At 41.5% G+C, this 22,038-nt stretch overlaps 2 protein-coding genes across 2 annotated transcripts; one reads left to right on the top strand and one right to left on the bottom strand.

Moving 5' to 3' along the window:
- Positions 1-1,636: 1,636 nt before the first annotated feature.
- fbxo11a (F-box protein 11a) lies at positions 1,637-14,061 on the top strand. The gene is given in 23 exon segments (XM_018693021.2): positions 1,637-2,001; positions 4,097-4,221; positions 4,346-4,427; positions 5,376-5,520; positions 5,875-6,004; positions 6,587-6,670; positions 6,762-6,779; positions 6,781-6,895; positions 6,987-7,093; positions 7,176-7,287; positions 7,433-7,539; positions 7,758-7,895; positions 8,241-8,458; positions 8,578-8,758; positions 8,930-9,052; positions 9,195-9,280; positions 9,439-9,515; positions 9,633-9,776; positions 9,943-10,053; positions 10,240-10,347; positions 10,445-10,553; positions 10,653-10,751; positions 11,355-14,061. Coding segments are annotated over 23 exon segments (2,643 nt in total). The 5' UTR covers positions 1,637-1,907; the 3' UTR covers positions 11,485-14,061.
- On the bottom strand, positions 12,071-21,236 carry msh6 (mutS homolog 6 (E. coli)). Its single transcript, XM_051076431.1, is given in 12 exon segments — positions 12,071-14,214; positions 14,354-14,553; positions 14,977-15,127; positions 15,256-15,349; positions 15,443-15,560; positions 15,696-15,979; positions 16,489-16,973; positions 16,975-17,327; positions 17,329-19,056; positions 19,211-19,401; positions 19,499-19,704; positions 20,824-21,236. Coding segments are annotated over 12 exon segments (4,164 nt in total). The 5' UTR covers positions 21,096-21,236; the 3' UTR covers positions 12,071-14,132.
- Between the last annotated feature and the right edge of the window lie 802 nt (positions 21,237-22,038).

Genomic DNA, 22,038 nt, shown 5'->3' with positions numbered 1-22,038 from the left:
CTTGTTGTACAGAGGGATTGGATGTGGTTCTCGGCCTTGTCAGGCCAGTGAAGTTTATTCCTCCTGATAAACTGAATGAAGACTTTGTAAAGATGATTTGTGATACTTTTTGAACCACTAAACAGAGAAAGTAAGTGATGATTCTGGAGTTATTAAGTACATGATAAGTATGTAAACTGGTGTCCAGTCATTTACAGCCCTTGCTTTTATATTGATTGATTCCACTCAGTCATAATCCAACAGGATGCAACATTAGGATTTTGTGTACTGGGCCGTGCAATGTTTGATCGTCTGTATGAACAGGTCTGAAACGGAGCAGCAAAAAATGAGAGCATATTTGCTGTGGATGAATAATATTCCCTGCGGCAGAACCTGAGAAGACTAAAGTATCTTTTGACTGACCTGTTTGACATTAAAATGATCAGTCATCCATTATCTAGGTGCTTATGCAGGTCAGAGTGACAGTCGTAACAGGGCAAGCAGCCAGGATGCAGCACATATCCTTAGCATGTGCCAAAACTGCCTCAACAGCCTCTGCTAAAAATGAAGAAACAGTGGTCCAGGACTACGGTGTCCTCAAAACACTAAGTTCAAGAATCTCATCTTGTACCCACCATCTCATCATCTGAAACACAGGGAAAATATACAAGAAGCTCTTCTCTTTATCACTTCATACCTAGTCTACATAGTGATAATTATGAGGTATTTTGATCCCAGGAGAAATTACTCATTTTTCAAGCAATTTTCAGTAGCCTGTAAGGATTCCTGCCAACTGCCAAGTACAGCTAGAGAGAATTAGAATAATGTGGGGCACCTTTTTGCAACTGCCAATATATATATATTTCAATATGTAACCAATACATTATATTTACACAGAATAAATATCTGGTAACAAATATTTTGCTATGCAATGATAGAATTGCCAAAGATAAACGATTATGAACAGATTTTTACCTTTCAGATTTTACCTAACAAAATGTAGACATTACTAAACAATGAATGTGTTGTATGATCTAGGACCAAAGTCAAAGTCTCCAACAGACTCATTCAGCTCCGCTGTCACAAGGAATGCAACAGGAAATCATTCCTGCCATTCTCCATAGCTCTATACAACAACTCACCTGTGTGTGACAGGTGAACACTGCCACCTGTACATATGTTCTGAAAATATTTATTCATTAACACTAACACATATTCTTGTAATGTATGTATTTTATATTTTTTTCCTCTTCTTTCTTTCTACATAATTCCTACCTATTTTTTCGTCATACTTCACTGCCAGTTTTACACATCCATTCTCAGATGAAAATATGCACATTATATATGCATTTAATCAAGCTTTGATCTGTGGTCAGTGAGTTAGAGCTAAAAGCATATTATCATAGCCAGACAGAATGCGTGTTATTAGATATTTTGTTATCACAGACAATGATAAATTAATGGCTGTCTGGCCTAAAAAAGGATATTGGAAGATGTGGATTTCTTGATCCCTGACCTCCACTTACGATGGCTGCACTCATCTCCAAGTGGAAAGTAGACTGCTGCTAAGACAAAATGCAGATTCTCCCATGATGGATGCTAGAAATGCACAAATGATATCACTGTTGAACAGACCGCCGTGAACCGGAGGAGCGACGTGACGGCGAGAGGTCCTCCCATGTGATGTGACTGAGGCCTGACGGACTGTGCTTGTCTGTTATGGCTCCTCCTGCTACAGTAGAACGGGGCTAGACGTAACACCAGTGCAGGGGAACGGGAATAACACACACCGAGAAACGTTTTCCAGGAGCTGCGGCTAAACATGGCAGATCGTGCAATGCTGAAGAAAAAGACATAGATGATGTGCTTGGCGTCGCCTCTTCTGCTGTGAAGGCTTCGACATTTCCTCAAGATTAACAACACCCCAAATGAACTCCGTCAGAGCAAGTAACGTTAGCAGAAGACCTAGGCGAGTATCGAGGCCGCGCCCGGTGCAGCCGGAGAGGAACCACCAGGAAAGAGGTAATGTTAACTAGCATTACTGAACGGCTTGTCAAATAGCTAGATTCAGGGTTAAACTGTATTTTTTATGATCGGGCAGATCTACGTGTTGTTTATGGTCATATGGTGTGCGTACCTTACGGCAACTCTGGTTGTTGAGATGAAACAGTGGGCAGCTAACAGCAGTCTCCAAGGGTCGCCGTGCAGCTAGGAAACACCGAGGCTTTTGTGTGAGTACCTAGCATTCAGGCCGCGCTTTGTTTTGCTTGATTTTTGCTCCGAGGCGGCCTTTCTTTTGCTTGTCTGGGCACAAACCGCTGACAGATTTTACTTTTATGTAAGCCAGCGTCACATTCGTAGTGAAACTGACAGCTGTAGACAACGGTTTGCTTGGTCCGTGGGTGACAAACGCAGAGAAGGATACACAAAGTGGTTTTGCCAGTTGTCGTAGCATGCTAACTGCACCTAGCCTGTGCTAGTTAGCTGTTATTATTAGCATGTTTGGCTAGCTATCCGCGTCCTGGCGTTTTCCAAAGAAAGCCCAAGCCTTCATAACCCTTACAACGTTGAAATGTCAATGCAGGAATATAATGCTCGGAACAAATCTACTAACGTCACTGTTACAATTCAGTCACATCATATTTTGTTGTTTTCCTCCCAAGAACGCCGTGTGTGAACAGACGGTGTAATGTAAACGAATATCGACTGTATCTTTTTAAAGTAAACATTAGTAAGGAATGCTCTTTAATCATAGTTGTCATGGCTGAACACCAGCGCGAGATTCCCGGTTAATCTAGGGGACAGTGCTCGGTAACATTAAAGGTTGGTTGCTGAATCTAATTAAACGTTGTCAGGTGGACTACTGACATGTTGTGATATTGGACCTCACATCATCAGTTGAATGGCAATCAGCAGCAGAGGATTAACTCTTACTTGTTGTTTCTTATTTAAGAGATTGCAAGCGTAAAACACTAAAGTAATTATTTGATAATGCTGACAAAACAACCTAATTGAAAATGAACCCCCATGCCCATCCTATTAATTAATTAGTAGTTTAGTTTAGTTCTAGAGTGCTTCTCCCTGTCCCAATTCATTTATTCAGACATGACCTGCCATGGTACCTATTTTCCAGATGTTTACAGCATAGCACAGTTGTCATTCCAAGGTGACAGTCAGTGAGTAAATGATTGTGTGGTTGGTAACACATCAACTACAGTATTTTTGCCCATTTTCACACAGCAGAGTGTATATTTGCTGCGAAGTGATATGTGTTTGTTTCAGTCAACCAGGACAGGAAAACCTTTATATTGTTCCAGTTTACAGCTACAGAGAAGTTGCTCTAATTGGCCTAGTTTTGTTACACCGACCGTGTTTGTAGTGGTTACTGTTCCAGTAGCCGGGGAGAGTCATCCTTGCAACCAGAGCAACACGCAGACAGACAGAGAGTTTGCATCTCCCATCTGGGGTAGCTATCAACTCATCATGCCATGGTGAATAGGCTTCTAAATACATGCCTGGTATAGCTCAGGAGTTGATGCTATGGTGGTTTTGTTGTTCTGTTGATTGAATCCCCTTTTGATAGGATCTTTAATCAGTCTGTGGCATACAGAGCAGGTAATGAACAAAAATGTTTTTGTTCTCTTTGGGTTTTGTCCTGTGACCTGTGTGATAGATACTTGGGATAGATATTGGGCAATTGTCTCTGATAATCTGATGTAATGATGTATTTCTTATTACTGATAACTTAATGTTTGAATGCTCAAATTCCAATCATTTCTATAGTTAATAATTTGTTGAAGGTTTGACATCAAGTTTGTTGGTCAACCAAAGATCTGACACATACATACAGTCAACATCCATTATTGTAGATGAAACTGCACATGCCCATTCAGGGCTCCACAGCAGAGAAAATCATACCACACAGCACAACATAGTGCTTACTATTAAATGATAACTCAATTTTTTATATTTGAAATGCCACATAATGAATTGTTAACTACACATCAGAAACACATTCCGCTTGTATATCTCTCTGTTGCACATCTTCCAGTATTTTGTGTGGGTTTAACTAATAGCACTGTAAGTATTCAGTTTGTATCTTCTTCACTGTGTGCAGATGAGGACGTTCCTGCAGATATGGTCGCAGAAGAATCCGGTCCAGGAGCTCAGAACAGTCCCTACCAGCTCAGAAGAAAGTCTCTACCCAAGAGAACAGTGTGTCCGACAAAGACAAACATGGAGGTACATTTATCACACATCCTTAAAAGATGGTATAAATACCTAAAAGATAAAGGTTTGATTTTAAACATACACTAATTGATATTTAAATATTTTCCATAATTATTCTCCTTTTTTTAATCTACAGGGTGCTTCCACTTCAACCACAGACAACTTTGGACACCGACCTAAGCGTCCCAGAGTTTCAGGAAAGTGTCAGGACTTACCAGGTAATTAGGAACACTTTACTTGACTCCTTGAATTCTATGTTCCAGGAAGGTGCATTCATCATAGGAAAGTTATTCATCACCCAGTATCACATTGCTGTTTTCAAAGTCTCTTATGAACACATTATTTATTTATTTGTTTTCTAAATTTCACTTTCATTTTCATAATGACAGTTCTGTGAATCACATAGACCCTATTTATACAATGTGATTTGTATGTATGGTATCAACCTCTTGTGAGATCATCTCTTCAAAAACCTCTTTGGTAAAGACACGAAACAGCATCACGAGTTTCACAAAGTGGAAATTATAGCTCTGTTATTTGTGGCATTTGGAATCTTTCTCATACTGTGTAGTCCTAGCCAAAGCAGCCGTTACATGGCATTTGGTTCTGGCTTTGCAATTAACATGCACGGCTTTGTGGTGTCGAAGTACATGGTCAAAAAATTTGTCATGTTCCCTTTTGCTGTGCTCACATTTGCTCCACATGATTTGTTTTAAAAACAAAATGACTGCCACATAATTGATGTGACATTTTTCTTCAGAATTGTTTTTTTGTTCCATCTTCTTCCCTTATCCAGAGGTAGTGCTAGTGTAGTAGCACTAGTAGTGCTCTCTTTGAATCTCAGTTAGAGCCAAACAAGTATAAGTCTCCTTCTAGTCCATGCAGCCTGCATACGTAGACACAGCTCTGAGGGTCTTTGAGGCTGTTCACATCAATATTGGATAAACACTGTGGGACTCACACCCTTGTTTATACATTGTAGCCTCAAATCTTTGAACACACAGGAGGACAATCAAAGGTCACTTCAACTTGTTAATTTTTAAAAATGCTTAAAAGGGACATTCATCACATCTGCAGACATTTGGTGCTGTTCTGATCTCACGTGATCTTGATATAAGTGTCCCTCAAAATATTTTATTTTAATTCTGTGGTCATCCTCCTCCCAGCAGCTCCAGCAGAGCAGTATTTGCAGGAGAAGCTTCCAGACGAGGTGGTGTTAAAGATCTTCTCGTACCTGTTGGAGCAGGACTTGTGCCGTGCTGCATGTGTGTGCAAACGTTTCAGTGAGCTGGCCAATGACCCCATCCTCTGGTGAGACATGTTAGAATAGATTGTTTGTGTTTGGAACATTTTCTCTTGATCAGTACATTGTGATATTTACCTTGGTCCTTTGTGTTCAGTGAATGGTTTTACAGCAGCTTCAGCTGTTGTATATTATATTCTAATAACTGCATATTTCGAAGCTGAATTAAGTGTGAAGAATCAAGAAGGATTTTGAACAATTTTCACTTTCATGTTAATTTAATCATCAAGCTCGTACTAAACATAACCTGAACGCCATTGACCCCTGTTTAATTGTCTGTTGTACAAGAGCTTCTCCACTGGAGACTCTAGCATAAATGAGAGGAGGATGGTGTTAATCATCATTGTGCCCTCATGTTTCAGGAAGAGGCTGTACATGGAAGTTTTTGAATACACACGACCCATGATGCACCCTGAGGCAGGGAAGTTCTACCAGATAAACCCAGAAGAGTATGAGCAGCCAAACCCTTGGAAGGAAAGTTTTCAGCAGCTGGTATGGATCCTCCTGTTTGCTTACTAATTCACTGCTGATCTTATAAATGTCTTGCTTAATGTATTTTTCATTTTTTTCTCCATTAACAAACTATAATATTTCTCCACTATAAAAGAAGCATCTGATTTCATATTTTACCATGAAGCAAATGAGAGGTTGGTATGCAGTTGTTGGAGCAGAGCATTACTCCTCGTGGTTATTATGGCCTTAATGGAAGATATATGTAGTTGCACTGACTTTGCCGTTTCCATCTGCACAACTTTAAATCCTCCTGTGTACAGACAGCTAATGTCATGTGAAAGGGCAGCACCACAGGCCATAATGGTGACATTCAGTATGCAGGGTGTAGAAGAGAACTATGTGTTTAAATTGTGTTCCTTTGCGATATATTGACCTTTAGGATCGTTTTCCCTGGACTAAAATGTCTCAGACATTTTTTCAAGTCATGACTCCCTGCCTCACCCCCTCTTTCTTGTTCAAAATGCAGTGCAGTGTAATGTCTGTGTAGTCTGAATATGTTCATTGTGAATTATTTACTTCTTTAGCATGTGAATGATCATGTGAATATTTTTATCTTTGCAGTATAAAGGAGCACATGTTAAGCCAGGCTTTGCAGAACATTTCTACAGTAATCCTGCCAGATACAAAGGGAGAGATAACATGTTTGTAAGTGAACGGTTTTCAGCATTTTTTAGTCCCCCCTGCCCACTACTTTAATGCTCCTGTCTTTCACCTAACTTATGGTGTTTTCTCCCAGTACTATGACACCATTGAAGGATGCTCTCGGAGGGGGTCAGGAGCCTCACTTTGACGGCCTGATATTCGTCCACTCTGGCATTTACACAGATGAATGGATCTATATCGAGTCACCTATCACAATGATTGGAGCTGGTATGTGTGTCTGAAGTCATGGTTACAGTCTGATTCTGCATTTGTTTAGTCTTGTCTCTAGTTGAAGCCCTCTGTTGTCCTTGTTCTGTAGCTCCAGGGAAAGTAGCAGAGAAAGTCATCATTGAGAATACCAGAGATTCTACATTTGTATTCATGGAAGGCTCAGAAGATGCTTACGTTGGATACATGACCATTAGGGTAAGTTGAATCTTAAAGGTTCATATGCACACTCCCTCAGTGTGTCACAGTTGTTGCTAATGGTTTTTGTTTTCACTTGCAGTTCAATCCTGATGATAAGTCCGCCCAGCACCACAATGCACACCACTGCTTGGAGATTACAGTCAACTGCAGCCCCATCATCGACCACTGCATCATACGCAGCACATGCACAGGTAGTGATCTTATGCTGCAGCTTGAATCCATGCTCTGATCACTGGATACTGTTTGTGCTGAAATTGTGTTGTTGTGGTTTTTTTTTTTTTTTTTTTTAAACGTGGATATTGGTAATACTAATAAATCTCTGTCGTGGTGTTTCAGTGGGCTCTGCTGTCTGTGTCAGCGGCCAGGGTGCTTGTCCCACAATCAAGCACTGCAACATCAGTGACTGTGAAAATGTTGGTCTTTACATCACTGACCATGCACAGGTAACACACACCTTTTGCCCATTTTGTTCAAGTATTACATTAACACTCACATTAGCTAACTGAACAACAGTAGCAGGGTCCATCTTTCTCAGGTTCTCTATACTTCTAACATGTGAGGTTGGAATGGTAGGGTGATAAAAGATATTGTTGAAAATAACTTTAAAGAGGAGATGAGAATGTTCAAAGCCTCAAACCTTTTCAACATTGTTCTTTTTCAGGGAATATACGAAGACAATGAGATCTCAAACAACGCTCTGGCTGGGATCTGGGTGAAAAACCATGGAAATCCAATCATCAGACGGAATCACATCCACCATGGAAGAGATGTGGGCGTTTTTACTTTTGACCACGGCATGGTAAGATGCAACTTATTGGTTTTTGCTCAAAAAAAGCTGTTGTTGACTGTTTACTGACAGCTGCAGTCATTTTTCTTGACTGTTATGACAAGAAATAAGCATTTTTCAAGAGGTGCAATTAGTTGTGGTGTCATTGCAGCACTGTAGTTGTATAATGCGCTCATGTGTATAGGAATGTGAGCATAAACACCTTAATTTAAGTATAATTATACAGTGAATAATGCAGTGCCGCAGCAGTGTAGTTGTTGTAGAAGTGTAAAGGGTTGGTTACCCAAGGTTCTTAATCATGGCTGAGAAGTATTTTGATAGGACGTTCAGTAATGTATTTTTCTGTTCCCTCTCCAGGGTTACTTTGAGAGCTGTAACATCCATAGGAACCGTATAGCTGGTTTTGAAGTGAAGGCGTATGCCAATCCTACAGTGGTTCGTTGCGAGATCCATCATGGTCAGACGGGGGGCATCTATGTGCACGAAAAGGGCCGTGGACAGTTCATCGAAAACAAGATCTATGCAAATAACTTTGCTGGAGTGTGGATCACGTCTAACAGTGACCCCACAATAAGGTCAGTGTGGCAAAGGTCAAGTATTAAATTGAAGGTATCATTTAAAATGTATCAGCTTGGACACCGGTCCAAACACAGTTGTATCATGTGCTGCAACGTGTTGTTTTGTTCGAATACAGGGGCAATGCCATTTTTAATGGCAATCAAGGTGGCGTTTACATTTTTGGTGATGGCCGAGGCCTCATTGAAGGAAACGACATCTACGGTAACGCCCTGGCAGGAATCCAGATCCGGACGAACAGCTGCCCCATTGTCAGACACAACAAGATCCATGATGGCCAGCATGGTGGCATATATGTGGTAAATATTTTAAAAACACATGTTGCCATTAAACCCATGAAGTTACACCCACAAGGTTTTTTTGAAATTACAAGAATAGTCTTACATGCTGGAATGTTTTTACTTCTGCAGCTTTCTCATGCTGTAATTTTGGAAACGTTGCAGTAATGTATGGTGGTTTGTGTCACGCAGCATGAAAAAGGACAAGGCGTCATAGAGGAGAACGAGGTGTACAGCAACACGCTGGCAGGAGTGTGGGTGACAACAGGCAGCACGCCAGTACTGAGGAGGAACAGGATACACAGCGGGAAGCAGGTAAGATAACAGGATAGTTAGAAGTTTAATGAAGTGAAATAAATGTAAAGTGACACACCAGAAACAAACTCATGAGTTACTGTTGTGTGCATTTTTATACTAGGAATAAATGAGAGCTAATTTTTTTTTTTTATTGCAATAGGTTGGGGTCTACTTTTACGACAACGGCCACGGTGTCCTGGAGGACAATGATATCTACAATCACATGTACTCGGGAGTTCAAATTAGGTATGTGCAAAACTTTGTGATGGTTTAAGCACATATATTATGAGTGTTCCAATAAAGTAAGGCCAGTTGTCCTGATGTTAAGATAGGTATGGAAGAAAATGCATTTAGCATTAGTGAAGCAGTGGATCAACAGTCCCTTGTGTGTCCTGTTTTGACAGGACTGGCAGCAATCCCAAGATCAGACGAAACAAGATCTGGGGAGGCCAGAATGGAGGCATTTTGGTTTACAACTCAGGTGAGAGGCGAAGAAGTCTGTGGCCATTGCTCATGGCCATTATCTGTAGCTGACAAATGTGACTGCAGCTCTCTCCTCTGTTGTGCCTTTACAATGAAACATGCATGTATTTTTCAGGCTTAGGCTTTATCGAGGACAATGAGATCTTTGACAATGCTATGGCAGGAGTGTGGATCAAGACAGACAGCAACCCCACTCTGCGGAGGAATAAGATCCATGATGGGAGAGATGGTGGGATCTGTATATTCAATGGAGGAAGAGGTAACTAATCACTGTGTATAGGGGGGTGGGCTTCTGGAGTTCAATTGGGCGATATTCAGCATAGATTGACATAGTCCCTACAAATTATTTTAATTAGGCATTTTATATACAGTTAAATTTTCACACCAGTGGTTTGTGTAATTGACAGTCTCATTATTGTCTTCAGGTTTGTTAGAGGAAAATGACATCTTCAGAAATGCCCAAGCAGGAGTCCTCATTAGCACCAACAGCCACCCCGTCCTGCGGAAAAACAGGATATTTGACGGCTTTGCTGCAGGTGGGTAACACCTGTGCACAGGTTGTAATCTGTCATTATTTGAAAATGTCACATTATGGCTTTTTAACATCCTTACAAATGTGTATGTGTAAACAAACAGTTCTTAACGAGGTACAATATGCTCACTAATGGGATGTAGGAGAACTGTGATATGAACTGTTTTTTTGTTTTTTTTTATACTGCTAGGTATTGAGATCACCAATCATGCCACAGCAACCCTAGAGGGCAATCAGATCTTCAACAATCGCTTTGGGGGATTGTTTCTTGCATCTGGTGTCAATGTTACGATGAAAGGTACAGCTCTCACAGATCACAAAGATTTTGACATCCTGAAATGCCAGAACCAAATGTAAGCCACCTGTAGCTAACCAATTTCTGCTCTTTCCCACAGATAATAAAATAATGAACAATCAAGATGCCATTGAAAAGGCTGTGAGCAGAGGTCAGTGCCTGTACAAGATTTCAAGTTACACCAGCTACCCAATGCACGATTTTTACAGGTAATTTATGCTCATATTCACATTTCACAACTGACTAGAATATCCTCAACTGTTCATCTGTGTTGTGATTGCTAACAAACACAATATGGGTTCCCACAGGTGTCACACCTGTAACACAACAGACCGTAACGCCATCTGCGTGAACTGCATCAAGAAGTGTCACCAGGGACATGATGTGGAGTTCATCAGACATGATAGGTCAGTCTTACTGACCCATTTTACTACAAATGAATACTGTGATTTAGAGTGACCAGAACAAACCCTGGCCATTTCTTTACACACAGCTGCATGTTGCAAATGTATTTGTGAAAAGGAGAATCTTTACACCAGATTTAGCCTAGTGACCATGCATTTACAAGTCACTCAATTAAAACAGGTTGCAACACACAAACAAGTTCTTTAATAGGCACTGGTTGTCAGCTAATATTTACATCTAACTGCCAGGTGTAACTGTTACATAGCTAAATAGAGCCGCTGACAAATATGGGTAGCTTCTTAATGAAATCTGGAAAGATCTCAAATTGCATGTCAAACAATTGCACGTTATAACAAAATAAATGGGGCAGTTAGGTTGTGCTATTAGTTGTTTCTCTCCAGCTTTAAATGAATAAATACTAATTCTGAAGCATATATTTCCATGCATGCATATATTAGTAAAACAAGAAATACATTTACAAAGGATTGCCAGTTAAGATCTATACATCAATTGGCCCCAAAACAGTGTGCCAACTGTGTTGTCTTCTTTGTATATTAATGGGGTTTTACTAAATGTAATAATTTGTCCTCTTTCCTCTCCTACAGATTCTTCTGTGACTGTGGTGCAGGGACGCTGTCAAATCCTTGCACGTTAGCTGGGGAGCCAACTCACGACACAGACACACTGTATGACTCAGCTCCTCCTATAGAGTCCAATACACTGCAGCACAACTGAGCTCAAGACATGAGGTCCTTTTGCGCTGCGGCAGTAACGGACATAAGACACTTTAAGTTGTGCAGTGGAGGAGGAAATCCAAACTAAAATACAGATTCACTTTGACAGAGCATATACAGTGACTTTAAAAAAAAGACTTGGGACATGAATATGCGAAAAGGAGACATTTAGGGAAAAAAAAGTCTGATTATGGATGCCTCGCTTTTTCTTTTTCTTCAGTTATTTGACAGAAAAGATGACATCAGTGGGACAGAAGAGCAGCTGACTCAGGGTTTGTGGGTGTGTTGGTTCAGCCAAGTAAGAGAAACCGATGAGAGAAGGACAAAAAGCCACAGAGGCTCTGGCCTGTACTACGAAGCAAGGGTATTGGCTTATCATGGTAGATTAACCTGTACTACAAAAGGCGGATAGGTTTTACCCGGGGTCTGTTGCTATGGTAATTTACGCTGCGTCTCTAAAATACTCTGTGGTTGACATGTTATCCTATTTAAGTACTGCCCAGAATCAATTGATATTGGCACAACTGACACAGGCTGACTCCGCAGGACGGGGTTGTCTTAAGACTGTCAGTTTAAAAAAACAAAACTTTTAAAATGCATATATTTATTTCCATGCATTCTCCCTTTCCTAAAATGAAAAAAGGTAGGCAGTGGATGGTAGAGATATGTGGATAAAAGGTGTTTTTTATGCTCCAGTTTTTCAATTTCCAGTTTCAGTTATTCAAATATGTAACTTTTTTTTCTCACAGTCAAACGTTTACAAAGCAAAACACACTGAAAAAATACAACAGATTTTAGCATTATTAGTGTTTCATATTATCAATATGAATAATCCTGCAACTACATAGCATTACATTCATACAGTACAACCTGAGTGTTCTAGGCAGAACATTAACAGTGAGTAACAGGTCATTTTCAGAAATGTGAACCACGTGTTGACTATTATTCAGGTAGCCTAATAAATCTCACATATTTTGCGTGTCTTTACATCTTTGTCGACAGACGCAGTTTTACATTTTACACTTTGAATCCCTCATAAACCGACAGAATTAACACGCTCTTTATCTGAGAAATATGGTGCACGCCTGTTTTATGCACATGCACAAACTCCAATTAACTCAATTTACTGACATCTTGCCCATCGTCGCAGTACCGTTTAACACAGATCAAGGCAGCCAGGGTCTGTCAACCCTGACTTCCCTTGATAACCCTGGGTTAAATCAGAGTTGGTTAAACCCCCTTCGTAGTACAGGCCTCTTGTCTGCTTTTGAGAAGTGGAAGAATGAGATACTGCAGTCATGTACAACCCCGTCGTGGACAGACGCTCTGTCAGAAGAGGCACAACTTTTCTCACGAGGAGGCAGAAAGGCCCTAAATACAACAATGCTTCCATCACTGGGCAACCGACGTGCTCGTATAATATATACGGGAAAAATGACCTAGCACTTCAGCTTTTTTTTCCCCTCAAGACAACTGTTGAGATTTGATTTTAATGCTTTTTGTGTAGTTTTGTATTTTCATGCAAAAATCTTACTGTACTTGAATGTCTTTATTTTATTAAATGTGTTAATTTTTTTGGTTATTATACCCTAGAATTGCTGTAATTATACTCATGTCGCAGTATCTAACTTCTTTCTGTGAAAGAGATCAGAGAAAAGAGAGGAAAACACTAAACATTTTCTCCAGCAACGTTGACTCATTTACATTTGCAATACAGAAAAACAGATGCTGAGATGTGCTTCCACAAGACTTTGATAGCATCATGTTTGTCTTTGTACAGGAGCTGAACAGTTGTTATATTTCAGTCTGTTTGACGTTATCTATGCATATTTTCTGTTTGTCATGCAAGACCCAATTTACCAATTTAAGGTAGAATGAGAAAGCAATGAGGATAAATTAAGCATTTTTACTCCAAGCTTCAGTTGTGTAACAATTTGTAGTGTAGTTTCTAATTAAGATACAGCCTCCTATTTACTTCTTTACTAAATAAAACACATTGCTGGTTGTGGTCAGGGTATTATGCATCTGTTACTAAATTATCTAAGGTCATCTGGATGGTTGTACCCTCTGTAATTGATATATTAGTTGAATAGATTAAATAATCTATAGACATCTTACCCTGTATTAAAATCAACAAACAGACACAAATGTTGCCTGGCTTGTTAAGCTATACAGTTTCTTTTATATGTATGACATTTTATTTTTACTTTGATAAGGGCCAAGTAAAAAAAAAAAGAGACAAGTCTTGTGAAAGCACAGCTAATTTTGATGTGTTCTTTCCCTTGTTTGGCAATGTTGCTGGAGAATTTAAAAGGCTTTTACTCTACTGAAGCTGAGACAAGTATCTATATACAGCGCTATATGGTTTCATTGCCCCCAGCCCTCCCCCTCCCCATTCATGTGTACTGGTGATTGTGGGTTCTCATACAGACTGAAATGTATGCATGTATCATAACATCTAGACTTAATATATTGTGAAGTATTCAATAACCGTTATGTAGGCGCTAGCGTGAATTAAAAGGGTTTAATTTCCTAGATGAAACATTGTCATTTTTTAAAAATAAACTTTATTAGATCATTACAGTAGTGTTTTTTCCAGCTGCTGAGAAAACAAAAATTCAGCTTGAGGAAATCATATTTTTTTACAAACTACACACTGTTGAGCATTTGAACAAGTGAAGTGAAGTGTGTGTTGCCCAGTGTAGCATCTTCAGCAAACTGGCAGAGCTTCCTGCAAGAGAGACCGGGAGAGGAAATCACAACAAAACTTTAGTGTTAGTAACAGATACAAGGTTCAAAACCTTGTTTTGGATCCAAATGCAGTAGCATGAGGGACAACAGAATACATTCACTGCAAGGTAAATACATACTTGAACAGTCTGAGGCTGATGGTGCTCTTCTCAAACTCTCTGGCCTTCCTGTGTCCTGACTGGATAACCTCCTCTGGCAGGCTGGCAAGTCGAGCGGCATTGAAGCCGTAACTCTTTGGACAAGCACCAGTGATGAACTTGTAGAGGAATGTGATGGTTTCTTGACTTGGATCCTCACATTCATTCTCCACCATGCACGCCTGAAAGAGACAAAACAGAACACTATACTTAGTACCAGGAGGCTGCACATGGCAACGGGTAAACTACAGAACCTGCCAAACACGGGTGAAATTATTCATTTGTGCTCATCCTAAGAATTCCCTCAAGTTATTTACATTATGTTACTGAAGTTGTAGAAACTGCAGTTACAGGTTGTGGCAAGAGGCGCAACCACAATGATGGCACCAGACAAACAGCTGTGTTTTAGTGTTTCTGTTGATTTATGGGAATGAGTTCATAGCTTATACACAAAAAAATATCTGACTCAAGGGTAGCATAAGAACAATAGACAGGATACAATAATAAAATACAATTCAGAAGATATTTCCCTGGATAATTTAGTCATAGCTTTTTTCATCTGCTGCTGCTGTAACATTTAGCTTGTATTACATTGCTGTACTCACCATGTGGCCCAACCGCACAGCAGGGTTGTTGGCGTAGTCCTCCACCAGGGAGTGGTAATGTGTGGAGAAGAGGGTGCGACAGCAGATCTTCTCAGCAAGCTCCTTCACAACAGCACTGGCAATCGCTGTGCCATCATATGTGGCTGTGCCCCTTCCTGCAAACAGTTCACAGCTGAATGGTTACAACCCACAAACATATCACCACAGGAACAAAACAGTGCTGTAGAGACCGCCTATGATGTTCACTGTCATTATGAATAAGCCATAGGCAACAAATACTTGCCTAATTCATCCAGGAGCACAAGTGAGTGTTTAGTAGCATGGTGCAGGATGCTGGCAGTCTCGCTTAGTTCCACAAAGAAGGTACTCTCTCCTACAGAAGACAGTCAACAGTACAAGCTTAGCCCATGAGGAAGAAGCTCAGATCATTACACAACATATTTGTTGAAGGAGTTTGTGATGTTACCAGCCATGATGCGATCTGAGGCTCCCAGCCGGGTGAAGACCCTGTCAACTGGTGTGAAGCGCAGGCTCTCAGCAGGAACATAGCAACCCAGCTGAGCTAAGATGATCACAAGCCCACACTGCACAAAAAGAGCAGCGCTGCATGAGTATGAGCTGACAGAGACTTCAAATAGACCCACACTGTCCACAACATTATTTAAAGTTTTAGTAGTTTCATACACATGGACAAAACTATATATCCATAAATGACCCACCTGTCTCATGAGAGTGGACTTTCCACCCATGTTTGGCCCCGTGACAAGGACACACAAGGCGTGTCCTTTCTCCTCATCCGTTTCACTGCTCCCAGGGCAGCCAATGAAGATGTCATTAGGAATGAAGTCATCACCAAAAAAGGTCTTGGTGACACAGGGGTGTCGGGATCCAATGAGGTCAATGAAGGGCGTTACCTGGTCATCATCCTTTGGGAGTGCCACCTGTGGCCTGGTCATCGGTCCATCACCACCCTGACTGTAGCGTGACAAGGCCAGCAATACATCTGAGAAAAAACAAACAAAAAAGACTATTAAGTGGTAGTAAAAGGAAAAATGAATTAGCAATTGAATCTATCATTATTTAAGTATTTTATTTTACAGCATGATTTTGAAGCACAGCTCTGTTAAAACTAGGAGCAGCGCACAATTTCAGTGACAGAGAGAAAAATTAATTAATGTCAAGTTAGCCAAGTTTTAGAGGCAATTAGAAACTCATTAACAGAGAGCATTTAGACTGGATGCATCATCTTGAATACATATTTTGGAGGTTTGTCAGTAACATCTGCAGGAAATGTATTCAGAGCAAACACCTGCATTGCCAGCTTGTTTTCCTCAGAAACATAACATAACACAACACACACACACAAATAAATTTATGAGACATGACAAACAATATTGTTTTGTACTGCAGCAATTTAGGGTATTACTTAAACAATATGACTGATGCATGCTAAAAACAATAAATAAAGTTAAAAAAAAAAAAAATATATAATATATATATATATATAATTACCAAGCACTGCCATGCACTCCACACCAGTCTTCCAGTCTGCGTAGTTCTGGTCAAAGTTATAGAAGAGCCTCCTCATGCAGTCTTTCAGGGCAGCATCTCTCTTCTCCTCAAATCCTTGCAGCTCTGAAAACAGCTGTTCTGATTCCTTTGTGACGTAACGCTTCCAGCCTTTCTTTGTAGATTTCACCTCATACTCTTCAGGAATATTCCTCTCTGAGACGCTGTCAGGCACCTCCATCTGGTAGCGGTTTCGCCCAGTTCCCCAGTAGGCCATGCTTTTACAACCGAGTCGCTTCTTCTGTCTATCCAGGTAATCCTGCAGCTCTCGTTCACAGTTCTTGATCCCAGTCAGAGCCTGGTCATACTCAGGGTCAAACCCAACTTTTGGGGTTATGACACCAGTAGTGCGAGCTTTCTGGTGGTCAAAAGCTTTCTCCCAGCGCCTGAGTTCAGCAGAGAGGTCGGGGAAGAGGCCATCCTTTTCACCTTTCAGACTGAACAATTTGGCAGAGAAACGTGGAGGAAAACCCAGATGAAACTGAGGAGAGGACAGAGATTATCTCCTGCATAGTTTTGAAACCTTCCAGTGCTGAGAGGAAGTCTGCTATCTTGCGCTTGCTGTAGGTGACCTCTTCGTAGAGAACTGCTCTGCTGTCAGGGTGGTCCTGGCCCTTCAGAGGAGTGCCTATGCTGTGGATTTTACTGAGGAGACGCTCTAAATCTGGGAGCTTCTTCAGCAGGTCTGACACCTCAGTAGCCTCTGCCTGAGCTCCCATCAGGTCCTCCACTGCATTCAGTCTGTCGCTGATGGATGTGGGGTTACACAGAGGAGCACAGAGCCCACTGCTTCAGCAGCCTCTTGCCAAATGGGGTAGAGCATGTATCTAAACGCTCCAGCAGTGTCCCCTCTGTTCCTCCTGACCCATTCTGAAAGATCTCCAAGTTTGCCAGGGTCACTCCATCAAGGACCATTCGCTGACGAGTCTGGGCAAAGAAACTGGCAGGTCCAGCAGCTTTCTCCATCTCAACATCAACGGGGATATATTCTTCAAAGTTGGCCATAGAGAGCAGCTCCTGGTCTACCAGACATTTCTTCAGGTAGAAAATGCATCCACCCAGTGCTGACAGTGCCAGCTCATAGCCCTCCTTAGGAGTAAGGCACAGTGAATCACTCTCGGAGGTCATCTTTTTTAGAAGAGGAGGAAGAAAATTGTTTCCAGTTGCCTGCTTCTTGCCAGCAGTCTCTTTAAAGTAGTCTTCCTCTGAGAAAGTTTTAAGAGTCTTCTGTGCATCCCAGAACTGCGTTCCTGAATTAAGTCCTTCCTGCAGAGCAGAGGACAGAGAGGCCTTGAGTATTTTGCGTGTTTCAACAGATGGGTTCCCCTTTTCAAAAAGCACTTCTGCAGGGGCAAAGTGTGCTATCAGGGTGCGCAGACGTGAGCAGTGACGATCGTCTGGGAACTGACCTACATGGAAATAACCCACAGAGGTGTCTACAAAGCACACTCCGTAGGTGCGGCAGCGACCGGAGCTTTCCTCTTCAGCTTTTTCCTTTAAACTCAGCAGATACTTGCTCTGACTCTCTGATGGAGCACCATCCAAAACACTGTAGGTTTGAGTACCACGTGTGATAATCCGACACACCTCTCTTCTCACCACACGGTCAAATTTTGTGGGCTTAGCCATGGTTTTACAGCGTGCTTCCATCATTTCTGGGGTCTCTGTCTGCTCCACACGAGCCACCTTGTAGCCTTTCTGGACCAATACATCTGAGAAACGTGCAAAGCCAATTTCTGGAAAGCCTGAGTGCGCCCAGGTCCCTTTCATGAAAGTCAGTCCCAGCTCGTTGACTCCAGTCACAGCATCCATGTGGTAGAGCTCATAAAACTTCCCTACCTTGTAGAAGATCACTGCGTCAAACATCTCAGATTTGAGCTGCCACCACCGACGCATACCAGGAGTGTTTCTGTTCAGGAAGTCTTCAGGCACATACAGGGTGGTGGGATCATAGTCATCCTCTATCTGTCGCCGCCTTCGGCTGTCTTTCCTCCTGCCATCCTGCAACCACTCCAGCTTCTCATGGTCCCAAACTGTTGCACCTCCACTGGTGCCTGAACCGTTTGTCTGGCTCTCAAAGCTGTCAGGGGCAGAGAAGGCCGACAAGCGAGACTTTGTGTTGGCTGCGACAGCTGCTGGAGCGCGTTTAGGTGCAGCCGGCGGGGTGGTGGATACTTTCACATTTGCTTTAGCAGACTTTTCTGCAGGACGTTTGCGCTTTGCAGGCTTGACAGGGCTTTCCACTTCTGACTCCTCTGTGCTCTCCTCCTCACTGCTCACCACCTCCTCTTCCCCTTCATCCTCACTGCTCGACGCAGCATGCTCTGGTTTGAATTCCTCACCTGAGTCGTCACTGTCTGAGGCAACAATAATGCGCCGTCGTTTGGCTTTGCTGCTCTTTTCTGTTGAAGCACGGGCTGAACGGCGACTGAATTTGGATGGCTTCGCTTCCTCCTTTTTCCGGTCATCCTCATCCATGAGTTCTTCATCAGTCAATGTTGACTTGTCAACCTGACAAAGTACAAATAAAGTAATGAAAGTAATGAAACTACAAACTACTATCAGTAGTGCTATGTGCTACCATGTTAGTAACAAGAACAACTTATTTAATATTTTGGTTAAAATGCAGGCTTGTCAACATAACAGAAAATAAACACAATGTCACCTCCATTTCTTCTTCTTCATCATCATCATCATCATCATCTTCTGCATCTGATGGATCTGTGCAGAGAGGCATCTTCAATCTTTTTTCAGGGCTGTCAAACATGACTCCATCAGCCAGCTCCATTGCACGACGGATTACAGGTTTGCCACTGAAGAACACTCCTCCGGTTTTAGCATCACTGCTGTCAGAGCCTGAAACAACAGAATACAAAGCAATCATTCAGCAGTGACAAAAACAGTCATGAAGTTTGCTAGGAAGACATAACACATAACACTTAACTGCACCAACCTTGGTACTCTCTGATGTATTTAGTGCTGACCCATCCCCTAGTGGGAGGTTCATCAAAGAAATGGACATGTATGCGTTGGTCTCGACCACGGCCTCTCATCTGCTGTCCAGTCAGAGGTTGGGGTACCACCATGCACGGCCACCAGGGGTGTCCCTCCAACTTTGCCCACACAAGGGCACCGGCACTGAATGAGCATGTGGAGCTGCTGGAGTAAGAAAAACATTTTCACAACACAACATAACTCAAGGAGCTCTGATTAAGCATCATCCTGAGTGTATTACGGCCCTTTTGTTAGAACAGAGTTAAGCTGCAACTCATGATTATTACCATTATAAATTAGATTATCATAATCCTAATTTCTGATGATTACTTTTACTTTTGTTTAATCCATTAATTGTGTCAGAAAATAATGAAAATATCCAAAGTTCCCTTTAGTAGTCTGCACAACAGTCCTAACTCAAGAATAATAACAAATTTACAATGACATTAAAACAGAAAAGCAGAAGCAATACATCTTAAAAATAATCTAAATAATTAATAAAAGTAGAGAAAGCGACATATTTCCTTCGACCAATCAATTTAACTCTAGACTGAGTTATTTGTGATCATCTAATCCACCCTGGAATTGCTGCCAGCCATTAGAAGTAGACCTCAAATTACAGGGCAGATTGTATTACCATAATGCTACTAGACAGATAAAATTATTTTCGCTAATTTTTGTCTTGCTCCAACTAGAAACACAACATGTCATATGCCATCTAGCGGATCCAAACTACACACGGTTTTTCTTATCGAGAGTGGTGAGAAGGGGGGTGTTACCATCATGACGCTAAGCACCAATAACACAACACTCACCAAACAAACACATTGTGTGAAGCCAACAGAAGACAGGCCCACACAGCGATATGATGATATTAGTGGTCATTAGGTAATTTCCCCTTTAATCTCTGTGTCATCTTGTTGTTAAATTAGCTGGCTTGACCATGGGAAAACCATTGCACTGCACAGTTTCATCTAAACACCTGCGATTTTGAGACTAATCAGATGTCAGGTAGAATCACCTGTGCACCAAATGAACATGAAAACAGTACCTCGTAGCAAAACAAGCAAGTGGTTTTCAAAGTCGAAGAGCTGAGCTCAAATGCAGCCCTTTTCACAAAATGCATGAGAGGATTTTGTCGCTTTTAAAATAACCCTGTTTATAAGTGGATAAAGTCTTTGTGGGGCCTTGCAGACGGTGTTCAGCAGGAAGAAGGCGACGAAGAAAAACTGTGCCAAACGTGGTTCCAGCAAATACACCGCCCCCAACGTTATCACGGCTCACCTTTCTTTGGTTGTCAAGGCCTTGTCGCCAAATAGTTTCCTGAGTCCTCCTTTCGCAGAGTTGGAGTTACTTTTTGGTTTAACTTTGCTGGTCTTGGTCGGTTGTTGTTGTGGTGGTATCTGTTTAGCTTGCTCTTTCGGAGAGGAGTTGGACTTCTCCACGGAGGAAGGCAGATCCGCCTCGGCCGGAGAGGGACTGGGCTTCGGCTTCGGCTTCGACACCGGCGGCGGAGACTTGGTGAAAAAATTGAAGAGTGAGCTTTGCTTCGCCATGAGTGCGAATCCGAGTTAATTTTTCTTTTTAATTGTATTTTTTTGATAAAGCTTGCGACAGTGTGCTGAGCTTCCCTACATCACCTAGCACCCAGCTACACAACGTCACGGCGCGAGCGCGTCCCGTTCGCGGGAAATACGCGCGTGTGGTGTAGTGGGTGGGGACACAGGCCCTCACCAATGACAAGCGAGTGGATAAGTCACGTGGTCACAACATGACTTCTCTTGGCGCCCAGAGGACTATTTCCTCTTCCTGCTTTTTCCTCTCAACTTTATTTTCAACACAGAGCAGACACGCTGGTGGGGGAGGCGTCTGAGTCTTTACGCAGGTAAAACACCATACAGTAAAAATACTGTCACACAAAAGACATAACACGTATTCAAAGTATTCAGTGCAGAAAAAACGGCCCCGGTGACCGCTACCATTTTATTCTATTACTCATACGTTCATGTTACACCAGGATTTTACTGTTGTAGATGGTCAATTTTGTTATTGTTTTATTGACTAATTTGCTGATTGTTTTTCGATTTCCTGATTGTTTGGTTTGTAAAGACCCAGAGTAGAGTGAAAAACAAAGCGACACCTTGACAGTGGTTCTTTTGTCCAACCAACAGTCCAAACCTAAAAACTCTTTCCCTATAAATTATAAATAATTAGTAATAATTGTTAGAATTATGAACGGGTAAAAGCACCAAATTCTCACATTTGTGAATCTGACACCATGAAATGTTTTCTGTCTTTGAAAAAAACAACTTACATGATGATCAAAATTGTGTAAGAAATCAACTAATCGTTTGTACCTGTATACTGCTGAGAAGTTTAATTTATAATCTAACCAAGTAAAGTACCACATACATATTCTTAAGTGCAGTACTGGAGTAAATGCACTCAGTAACATCCCACCACTGGTACATATACAGTTTGTGCTTTGTCCCTATTCAC

Source organism: Lates calcarifer, linkage group LG16_LG22 (genome assembly GCF_001640805.2).
Source record: "Lates calcarifer isolate ASB-BC8 linkage group LG16_LG22, TLL_Latcal_v3, whole genome shotgun sequence".
Classification (NCBI taxonomy): Eukaryota; Metazoa; Chordata; class Actinopteri; family Centropomidae; genus Lates; species Lates calcarifer.
This window is presented reverse-complemented; position numbering and strand designations above follow the sequence as displayed.